Source organism: Nicotiana attenuata, chromosome 2 (genome assembly GCF_001879085.1).
Source record: "Nicotiana attenuata strain UT chromosome 2, NIATTr2, whole genome shotgun sequence".
Classification (NCBI taxonomy): Eukaryota; Viridiplantae; Streptophyta; class Magnoliopsida; order Solanales; family Solanaceae; genus Nicotiana; species Nicotiana attenuata.
Window position 1 is genome coordinate 76,313,487 of NC_031990.1, and position 11,915 is coordinate 76,325,401.

At 33.9% G+C, this 11,915-nt stretch overlaps 1 protein-coding gene across 1 annotated transcript; it reads left to right on the forward strand.

Moving 5' to 3' along the window:
• On the forward strand, positions 4,409-11,115 carry LOC109213080 (thioredoxin O2, mitochondrial-like). Its single transcript, XM_019376837.1, has 6 exons — positions 4,409-4,856; positions 6,127-6,192; positions 6,294-6,344; positions 6,616-6,695; positions 9,146-9,190; positions 10,630-11,115. Exons 1-6 carry the CDS (start codon positions 4,601-4,603, stop codon positions 10,726-10,728), a joined length of 597 nt encoding a protein of 198 aa, XP_019232382.1. The 5' UTR covers positions 4,409-4,600; the 3' UTR covers positions 10,729-11,115.

Sequence of the window (11,915 nt, forward strand, 5' to 3'; positions counted from 1 at the left end):
CCAAACTAGGCTCACAACAGTATAAGGTAACGCAAGGCTCAGCTACCTCCTAGCCTACAACCGTAATACACGACCTCCATAACTTCCTATCAAGTGTCATGTCCTCGGAAATCTGAAGCCTCGCCATATCCTGCCTGATAACTTCTCCCCAATACTTCTTAGGACGCCCTCTACCTCTTCTCGTGCCCTCCACAACCATTCGCTCACACCTCCTTGCTGGAGCATCTGGGCTTCTCCTTTGTACATGTCCGAACCATCCAAGCCTCGCTTCCCGCATCCTGTCATCTATGGGAGCCACGTGCACCTTTTCTCGAATATCATCTTTTCTAATCTTGTCCATCCTGGTGTGTCCGCACATCCACCTCAACATCCTCATTTCTGCTACTTTCATCTTTTGGATATGTGAGTTCTTAACAGGCCAACACTCATCCCCATACATCATGGCCGGTCTAACCACTGCTTTATAGAACTTACCTTTGAGTGTCGTTGGCACTCTCTTGTCACACAAAACTCCGGATGCTAACCTCCACTTCATCCATCCTACCCCAATACGGTGTGCAACATCCTCATCGATCTCTCATCCCCCGTAGATAACCGAACCAAGGTACTTGAAGCTGCCTCTACTTGGGATAACCTGTGATTCAAGCCTCACATTCACGCCCACTTCCCCCGGCTCAGTGCTGAACTTACATTCCAGGTATTCCGTCTTCGTTCTGCTCAGCTTGAAACCTTTAGACTCAAGAGTCTGTCTCCAAACTTCTAGTCTCTCGTTAACACCGGCTCGTGACTCATCAATCAGAATTATGTCTCGTTACTTGCTAGGGTAGATACCCATAAAAAGACTATGGTACTAGCTAGCCAGGTGTTTTGTACCGCTGCGTCATTCCTTTCCATTGATAGCTCGTTTAGTTGGTCAGAGTGGCGGCAAAATGGTTTATAAAAATAATTATTCATCTATACTAAAAAATAGGTTGGCTAATGAACTTTTTGAAAACGGATAAAATATGAATAAATTTTATAATATCCATTTAACAGATGAATACTTAATGAATAACCATTGAGTTTAATTTTACATTTGTAAAGACTCAAATTGGGGGTTTCTCAAATTTGAGAGACTTGAAATTCTCCCAAAGGTGATCGTATTCAAGAAGGTATGAATAATATGAGCATCCATATTATCCACAAGTTAGTTTATGTTCTATCCATATTAAATATGGACAGATCAAATATTTTATCCATTTTTGCATTATTAATTTTGACCCTCCCATATCCGAGTCAACGTGCACGTTTGCCACCCTTAGAGCCCGTTTGGCCAAGCTGCCAAAATCTGCTTATTTTGAAAAGTACTTTTTTTTCAGAAGTACTTTTTTTAAAAGTACATTTGGTAAATAATTTGTGTTTGACCAATCAATTCAAAAAGTGCTTTTGAGTGTCAAATTACCAAAAAGGATAGTATCAAGGTCGTATAATTCTTTTAAATATAAATATAAACTTAAATATTTATCGTAAGAGACTTTTTTGTTTATTTAATTAAAATATAAACATAAAGTAAACAAACATATTAAAGATTAAATCAATTTTATATATATAGTTGTATTAAAGTATATGATATTTTCTAGTATAATTACTTATTTTTATATGATGGTTTGAGTAATTAAAATAACATCATTCAGTATAAATTAGAAGTCTATCCACAAATTACTATATATTGATAATCCATCATGAAATAATAAGTAAAGTCACCCACACATGATTATACTTCTCAACAATTTCATCTCTACTTCTATCACATAATGCTTCCATATTAGTAGAAGACTTGCCTCGCATTTCTAAAGGAATATGAGAAGGCTGATCTCCTTCATCAATCTCTTCAGTAATGTCTTCATTAGCATAATAGTTGAATTCTTTATTGGTAGAAGAATGTTGTCGGATTAAATTATGTATAGCCATGTAGTTGTAGCTAGATAATTTTGAGTGTCAAACCTGAAAGATGGCGTTGAACGTAAAATAAAAATAATTTTAAATATATAAAAAAAAGCGTTAAAGAAATAATTAAGTATGTTTAAATTCTAATTCAAAAAGAGTAACTAATTATTAACAACACATAACGTATAATTTATTTTTAAAAAAAATTAAATTCAGAAAGAAAATAATTATTACCTAACCTTACCACTTTGTCCTAAAATGCCAAGTGGCCTATTGTGAGGCTGCCACTTGACTAAATATGGATGCATTTTCCTCTTTTTTTAATAATATATAGATAGATTATGCAATGCAATTGTAAATTTATTACCTATTTGTAGGTCATTTTTACAAATCAGATTTGATAACTATTTTAAAGATTCGGGAACTAATTAACATATAATAGAAGAAATTATAAATAATTATCTGTAGGAAGAGAATTGATAATCCAAAGAAGATGCAGATAATTTGCTTTAGTGTGAAAAAAGAAGAAGATAATTTGGAAAGTTACGAGACATTATCCAAAGAAAAGATCAAAAACAAGAAAAGTCAATAAATTTTTTGAAAAGTTACAATATGATTCATATATATGATATCTTTAATTTTAATAGGATGGTAAAAACTAGAAACATAAATGAAAAGAAAAAACTTAAATTAGTAAGGGATAATTTGAAAAATATAAATTTATGACGAGGATATTTTGGTCTTGAATAAATTAATTTTCTACTTATGCTTCTGCTTCTGCTTCTTGGAAGAAGCTATAATTTTCTGCTTCTTCCCAAAAGCAGAAAAACTGCTTCTGCTGCTGGCAAAAAGTACTTTTCTGTATTGGCTAAACAACTTAAATTTTTTAAAAAGTACTCTTTTGGGAGAAAAAAATACTTTTGGCCTCATAGAAGCTTGGCCAAACTGGCTCTTAGTTCGTCAGAGAGAAATTTACCCCAAATAACGTTTTGAAGAGTTATTTATAAAAGTTACAACTATCTTAAAATAATTACAGTATATACAATTTATACAACTTCTTATTATATACTATCATTTTTCTATTCCTTAAATATCTCATTTTAAAACGTGAAAATAGGGATTATGTTACAATTATGAGAATCCTAAATGCATAATCATCTAAGATTCTCCTAAAAGTAACCCGACTTAACATAAAATTAGGGATTTCTTTTATTTCAAATTTATTAAATTTTCTATTTCATTCACTATTTACTTCATGGTTGAATCCAATTAATACCGACGTGGTGTTGCTGCCAACAATCCCTTCAGTTGGGATTTCAAGGTTTTTTTAGAGCTTGCCGATGGGGGCTTCATTCTTGTGAGCGCTATCGAATATAGTCCAAACTTGTGCATTTAAATTTGATTTTTCATTTACTTCCAATAGTGATAGTTTCAATTATTTTCTTGATCTTTTCCATCCATGGAGTAAAAAAATTTAGGACTTAACTTCCCTATGCTTCGTTTAAGTTCACTGGCGGAGGATGAATATAAATTTATTCTTCAACTCTCCATCTCCGTTATTCTAAAATATTAAATTGTCTTTCAATGAATGATATTGCTTCTATTACCTTATTTATATATAGTATATAAATACACATAATATATTTATATGTACTGTAGTTATAGTATACTATATATTTATATATAGTTATATTATACTAATAATATATATTTGGTATACGAATATAATGAATAAATATTATATATTGATGCTAATATAAATTATATATACTACACGTATGTAAATAGTTTATGTGATATATTTACTTCAAATGTAAAACATATATTAATGACATATACATATAATATATTTACATGTACTGTAGTTATAGTATACTATATATTTATATATAGTTATATTATACTGATAATATATATTTGGTATACGAATATAATGAATAAATGTTATATATTGATGCTAATATAAATTATATATATATATATATATATATATATATTATGTATACTACACGTATGTAAATAGATTATGTGATATATTTACTTCAAATGTAAAACATATATTAATGACATATACGTATATAATATAAATATACCCTATCAAGGAGAAGGAGATACTGGAGTTGAAATGCAAATACTACTTTTTCATTCTTCAAACAAATTTTCCCTAATATTCCCGGAACCAAAATGAGTTCCTTACGTAGAACTATATCTTGAAAAGGTAGCAAATGAGGAAATATTTGACTGCATTTGATATTGATTTCCTTCATGTTACCCTAAATAAGGATACCCCTTATTTTTAGGTGTTTGTTTTAATTTCATATATTTTGAATCAATTTCCTAATTAATAGGGAACTACCGTGAGGTATATTATTTAATTAATAGTTGTAGATTTGGAATATTTTTTCATTTCACTAGTAATTATGAAAAATCCCCGAAAGAAAAGCTTTACAAAACGAGTTTAGGCCGCTGGATCAGCTCCAGAAGAAAATTGTTTTCGCAATTGACCCCATATTTTTCTATTCCTCACCATTTCATTCCTCATCTTGTTACTTCTGCCGAACTCATCCTAAAAAAGTTCGAAAACCCTGAGTAAAGAAACGAAAAACTAAAACCCTTTCTCAAGATTTCAACGAGCGAGCACCACAATCAGTCTCTTCTTCGAAAGAGAGAAAAGATGAGAGGAATATCAGTGATACTACGGCGTTTAATTGGTTGCAGACCATCTTTCATAGCATCAGGAGGACGCTCTTCTGAATTGGGGCAAACATTAATGGTGTCATCAGCCGCCACCGTCTCCTACTCTACCCTAACTCTATTGGAGAAGCCCAATCTACTTCCTGGATTCCAAATTACGGCAAACCTCATCCCTGATTTGCAGTCTCATCACGTTCTCAATCATTCTAGAAACTTCTCCAGTCCAGCTTCCTCAGGTTTGTTAGCTACATATGATAGCCTCGTGGCATTTTAGTTTTGAATACTGAAAAGTCTATATTTGTATGCTAAAATCAGAAAACTAGTCCAATTGCATTTAGTTTGAAAATCTAGTGGTTTTTAGGTTATCAGGTGGTTAGCGCGAAATATGCAAAATCTAGTTAGTGTTAGTACAACAACTGATTTGTGGTAGAGGTACCTCAGGAGTTTGAATCTTGCTGTGAACCAAGTTTTGTATTTAAGCAGAGAAGGGGAGACGACTAACTTCTTGGTTATCCCGAAAAAAGGTTGATGATTTCGCAGGACAGAGTTGGCTATGACAAATTGGAGAAATATTGGTCCAACACTTTTTGATCTTCAATTATTGAATGTCTGAAAAGTCAAAAGATTTTCCGTTTAGATGTTCAATCACCTATCTGCTGCAATTTCTTATCTTATTAAAAAAACACTATCTGCTGCAACTACATTTAAAAAAGAAAGAGCTGAAAGAGAAAACAGCTCCAAACATATGGGACTCGTGACTGATTGTTTCACTGAATTACCTACCCCTCGAAGTGCTGAAAATGTTGCCCTGTAAATACCAAGAGCCTGAAGGATGCTGTAGGTCATATAGCAACAAACCTTGTCAATTAAGGACACTGTAGATTGTGTATGTATCCTGTTAAGGAATTGAAGTTGTATCTACAGTTATTAATAGAGAGCTACATGCTTAGCTTAGAATGGCTCACACTATGTTCGTGTAAAAGTTTTCTAGTATACGTTGCTTGGATTATGACCAATTGTATTCAGAAAATATAGTTGTAATGTCTGCAGTCAGGATAAGCATTTAACAGTCACCTGAAGTTTAGGTTCACAGGGAGGAGCTAAAGTTGTCAGCCGATTATTTGGTACTTGTAAATACAATCTATGTTTCAAGAGGACTGAGCAGATGTAAGGGTGTACCTTTTATTGTAGAGTAACAGGTGTAGTATGTGTGGATTTCATGAGTGAGGATCCTCAGTTACTGATGCTACGAGTCTTTCAAGCCTCTTGAATGTGTCATTTTGTACCCAAGGAGAACTTGATATTTTCGGTACCGGATGATAATGGTCTTGTTTGAACCGTCCAACCCCCTCCAAAAACATATAAAAGTTCAAAAGGGGAAGAAAGAATTCCGTTAAGAGTTTGCTTTTTGCTAACTTTTTTTCTTCTATTACATATGGGAAGATTTTCTATGTGACACTGATGCCCTTGCTGCTTGTTGACCATTCTGGAGCTGGTTAATTACAGGTCCATCGAATATTGTCTCAATTGAGTCTGAAGAACAGTTCAATACTTCACTTCGCAAAGTACAAGGTATTTCCATGTGATTAGGCTCAACAATATACCTGTTTAATTTTGTGTATGTTATGAATTATGGCACCCACACTTGCTCAATATCTGTTCATATGTTGCAGATGAATCTTTGCCTGCAATATTCTACTTTACTGCTGTCTGGTGCGGGCCCTGTAAGATTGTTATTCCTTTCTATTGATGCATTTATTTGTGTTAATATTCCTTTTATCACTGCATAATGTCATCGATGAAATGCCTGCATAGATTTCTATCACTTCATTTTGCGTTTTCTTGAAGATCTCTCATGTACATCATGCCAAAGCAATGAAAAGGACATTGTCTTGCTTTTCAATTAGCTTTTTCTTTTATAAGTAAATAATTTTACTAATGAATCATCTCCTGGGTGCCATTAGTGATTATTTTTATGCTCCATTCCTTTTTCAGGCAGGCTGTTATCTCCAGTAATTGGCCAATTGAGTGAGAAATACCCTCATGTGACAACATATAAAGTTGACATTGACAAGGTAAAGAAATGTCTTCCTGTTGTAATGTCTCTTAGATTCCTTTCAGAACCCCTGTTAATGCGTCATGGAAACCTCTCTTTTTGGGTATTGATAGGTGGCAGTTCTTCTTCCTTTCATTTTCTGGGATAAGTTGAAATTATATATTTAAATGACGCACCAAATTGGTGCTCATATACAAGGAAGATACATCAGACCAGTAAGATGTGTCTATATACTAGAGTACAACATCAGGGCATCTATAAAGTAATGTACTCCGATCGCCAAATAACAACACAAAACAGAGATTTGAGTCTCCAGATTGCTGACGCCGTGATTGTCCAGATCATTTTCAAGAGCAAAAACTCTAACCAAAAGCATACTCATTTGCGACCGCATCCCAATTGACAAATGATTACTGAGCTATGCATTCCTGTTTTTCACTCAATTCTGTTCCCCCTACGATCATAGCTGTTAACCTGTTGGAATCTCTGCACGCTCCTTGCAAACATGGCCAACCTCTTGCATCTTATAGATGAAACCTAGAAGCGTCGCCAATCTAACCCTGCCTAGACCATCACCGCCTTCTTATTCATAAGACGCCTGGCACTCTAGTAGTTTCAATTACTTGACTACTACCTGTTTCGTATTTGTGCTCCCTATTCCTTAATAATTTACTTTGGATGTCAATCCCTTCAATCCCAACATGTTTCGTCTTTCCTTTCAGATTTCTGATCAACAGCGGAATTAGTATTCTTCCTTTCTTGACACACCGCCAGTGTAACTAGTTATATTTGGTCTCACTATAATTACTGTGTCGCCTGAATATTTTGCTTGATATCGATAATCTAACTTTGACACCTTGTATGTCTCGAATTCTTGTTTATCTAATGTTGTTTTATTTTGATACATTTGTCTCTTACAGCTATTCCAAGGTTTTGAGTCTTTTGGTGAATCTTCCTTTACGTTATATAAATTGAGAAAATAGACGTTGGAATTGGATGAAAAAAGAAACATTAATACTAGGAATTGGATAGTCATGTTAGATTCTTTATGATGTAACTTGTAAGACATCTTTTATTTGTCTGTTTTTTGTACCTGATGCGTAACTATTAGTTTATTTCCACCTTTTTGCTTCTGGCAAATGCTAAAATTAGATGTCTGTGTATGATATGCTGAAGTCTGGTCACAGATGAAAATTGGTCTTGATTCCTGATTGTGGCTGTTCAGCTAACCGGGGAATATTACAGAGAACTCTTGTGGAGATTTGTGTGAAATAGAGAGTGGACATTTCTGAAATTGATATTAAGTTGCATATGGCTTGGGTTTAACATCTAATTTCTTTTATTTGTGTGAACCATGGATCCTGATTATATGACATTAGACATTTATCTTTCTCTACTTTTTGGTATACTTCTTGTATATGGGAGTTTTTTCTCCCTTTTGATTAATACAATTTACCTTATCAAAAAAAAAAAAAAAATGACATTAGACAGTGGGAAGAGTCAACTGCCTAAACCAAACAGAAGTAAACCCTTTCTATTGGACGGCTGAAGCAGAATTCCTAAACTACTAGTTTGATTGGCAAAAACAGCTCTTTTTGTTGTTGCTTTTGTCACATTGAATTCCAGGGTAGTCTTTGAGTGTTAGGGTTTTTTAGTTACCTTGATGATGGTCTCTAGCATACCGAAGTCATTCAAGTCGTAGGCTAGTAGCCAGCAGTAAGTAATGTCTACCTGAACTTTTTCTATCACACAATTCCCCCTGAGATGTAACCTGTTATTAGCGCTGTTGCACATATATTCAGCCTAGATTTGTAGCTGCTTCTTGAAGATAATGCTAGGGTGGTCAAATGATCGGCTCTAAGTCCTAGTCTTGTAAATGTTTGTTTTATTTTATTTTGATATGCTGGCACGTTGAAGTGCTGAATAATGCCTGTCATTTTTCTACATCAAGACTTGCATTTTAAGTAACATCAGCTGGTAGTATTCTTTGTTTGATTAAGTGAGGTATCTTGGAGCTTATAGCTTGCCATCCCTTCCAAGTCAGCATGTTTGGTATGTTCAGTTTTGCATTGTTGAGTTTGTCTGCAGATAGCAATTGAAGTACCATTAATATGTTTAGTTTAGACCTGAGTTTAGCAAGTGATGAATTTACATTCAAAATTTGACAAAAAGGAAGAATTGAGAAAAAGAGCATCATATGGCTAATTTGTTAAGATCATGGGTTTACCTTTTGATAAAAGATGAAGTCTGTGCTACGTGTCCCAGTTCGAATGCTTTCTGGTAATATGTTATGATGCTTAAATTGTTATTTTTTTAGCCTTTAGTTCAGAATTTCCTTAGAGATTAAATTTTTGTAATTCTTTATAACTTGGTGCATTTTGGTTCTCCAAGCCTTCCTATTTAGTGGTTAATCCACTTGCATTCAATTAATCCTATCTACTTGTATACTGAGCATGTTTCCACATGCAGGAGGGGCTTGGAAATGCATTGAGCAAGTTGAACATTCACTCTGTGGTAAATATCAACTTCCTTCTTCTCCTTATCTTCTCTGAAAGCAGACACATGAATATGCAAAAGGATTAAATCAATTTTAAGACTATCATGATCAAGCAGTTAAACTTTATAACTGATTACAAATCTTATATACATGACACTTATATCTATCAGAAGATTTCTAAAGAACTCTGTTAATCTTTGTCCATCATCATAAACATATACTTGACAAGTTTTTGTTCTTGTTATTCTCTCACTTAGCCGTGCTGGTAAGATATATTCAGCAAGAAGTATGTTGTACTCTCTGCTTGTGATTTGTCTAGGAATTAGATATGCATGCTTTTCTACATTTAAATAACACACAGCAGAATGAAGTTTGTTCCCAATGAATGGGTGAGTGATTGAGTAGGAATAACAATTTGGAGATCCTAGGTTCAAATCCCAGCTATAACACTGGGTGTGAACCCATCTACTCTAACCTTGTGAGTGGGTTCATCCGACGCCTGTGCTTGTGGGTTCTAACAGACTGCCCGGTTGATTAGTGTGTGCAAGCTGGCCCGGCCACCACCTTCATATAAAGGAGAAAAAAGAAAGATGCTAAGTTCAAATTAGCTCTGAAAAAACCTATAGAAATTTTAATGATTAAATTGTAGGAACTTCTAGGGATGGAATTTCCAGTAATGTAGTATGATGTTGTGCAAAGTCAATCAGGGATAGAGATTCAAGGCACGTCTTTCCAGAATAAGATGTTCTTGTTTATGAACAATAGAAAGGGCATCTTAGAGAGCATGATCCTCTTAGACACTGTCAACCCCTTGTCATGTCTTGGTTATTCAGGTTCATGCACTGTTGGGAAGAGCAGGTAATGCTTGGTTAGACAGGTCTTTCCAGAGGTCCACTAGTTAATTAGCTCAGGGCCAAGGATGATTTATCCATTTTTCAAAATTTGAGGTTTGTTTTTAGATTGTTTTTGTGGCAAATGGACATGTTGACTAGAATGTGATGGTTGATTATGCGTCAAGAACAGAAAATGTTAGAAAGGAGAAACATGGAAAGGAGGACGTTGTGTTGCGGAGAGTGCCGGAAATGCGTGAAAAAGATATAAGGTTTGAGAGAGTGGAGATTTACATCTTAGTCAAGATTCATGTACAATTAGAGAAGATTAGTTTTTTCATGAGTATTCTCCTCTAGAATGTATTCAACCTGGAAATTCCAGATCATGTGATATTCATCAAAGGGGAATACTTTGAATCAAAGAAGATAAAAATATCACAAGAGACTGAGAGCTTACTCTAGTGTCATGGGGTTTTCAAAATTAAATAAAAGTTGATGATTCTGGTGATTTACATTAAGTTCATGATAAGATTGTCTAACAAAAACGTCAAAAGCTTGATTGAGTTATACATGGATCATCGGTAGTCAATTCCTCTATATAAACTGAAACTATTCATCATATGCAGCCTACATTACACTTCTTTCAAAATGGGAAGAAAACATCTGAAGTTGTTGGTGCTGACGTTCAACGCTTGAAAGATACCATGGAAGAGCTCTATAAATGATATTTACCTTGAAACAATTCATGCCTGTGTTGAAGCTGATATAAGTTCTGGTTCGACAAACAGTAACTCAGGCGTTTCAAACTTTTATAGTTTCATTCCTAGAATTTAATTATGCTCGGATGTAATGTTATCCAGTGCTGATTGTTGTTTCCGTTTCCCCCGAAAGCTTGTTGTTCATGATGTGTGCGTCTGGATGGAGGCAAATGGCATTTGTCTTTTTCACCGCAATTTGTTACACCCCTCCGAGTAGATGCTGTTATAGTCAGTAGACAATAGTAATGCACAGTTGAGATTGCGATCCCTGAAAGCAAAAACATTGGATTAATTGTAAAGATAAAACATTGTGTCTCAATCTCCTTTTGATATATTTAAATTGTTATATCAAAATTAAGTTTTTATATAAAATTTCTAATATTATTACTTTGATGAAATTGTATTTATACAGAATTAAGATTTTAATGTATTTTATGAATTTATTTTTACACTGGTTTATTTTATATAAACAAAGTGAGATATTATAGTTCGAGGGTAATTAGGCCGATGTAACGTTCAGTTATGTACTTAATAAAAGTTTAGGGAGGTTTCGGTCTATTCCGCCTTCTATAATTAGCCAAAAGTAAGGTTATACCTACCAAGCAAATGATACTCAATGATAGATCCACATAAAGGTGTTTCTTCAGAACTGTTCATTTGGATATGAACAAACATCTGGTTAAATAGTCTATTCTTCTAGTTAATATCGTGACACTATTCTTCCAAATTTATATCACTTACCTTAAAGAAGAACTTTTTTTAACTTTACTACGTCATAGTTTTCCTTTACCGGATTTACTTATTCATTAATAAAGTTCAAAGCTTTGCTATTTTATAAGTTACCTCTCTTTAATTTTATGTTTTATATCTACTTAAGCATTAGTCACTTCAATTGAGTTGGTGAAATAAAAATTTGAGCTCAAGCAAGTTAAATTATTAGACTGGGATAGATGGAGGACAACAAGGACAAGAAGGTTGTCCTGCCTTCCCCTTGTAAGCCACAAGCATGAAACTTGAGTCATATCAGCTGGTGATTAGTTCCTTATTTTTTCCTAATTTATTTGTGTAGCTTGTGAAGCATTATTTCATAACTAATTTCTCTTATTAATGTAAAAGTATATGTATTTATCTTTTGGATGAGTTGATAGTGTAAC

Excerpts from the sequence above, each read along its gene's own strand:
- LOC109213080 (XM_019376837.1), top strand. The coding sequence starts at position 4,601 with ATGAGAGGAATATCAGTGATACTACGGCGTTTAATTGGTTGCAGACCA. Across the intron at positions 4,857-6,126 it reads CTCCAGTCCAGCTTCCTCAG|GTCCATCGAATATTGTCTCA; the intron begins GTTTGTTAGCTA and ends GGTTAATTACAG. Across the intron at positions 9,191-10,629 it reads AGTTGAACATTCACTCTGTG|CCTACATTACACTTCTTTCA; the intron begins GTAAATATCAAC and ends CATCATATGCAG.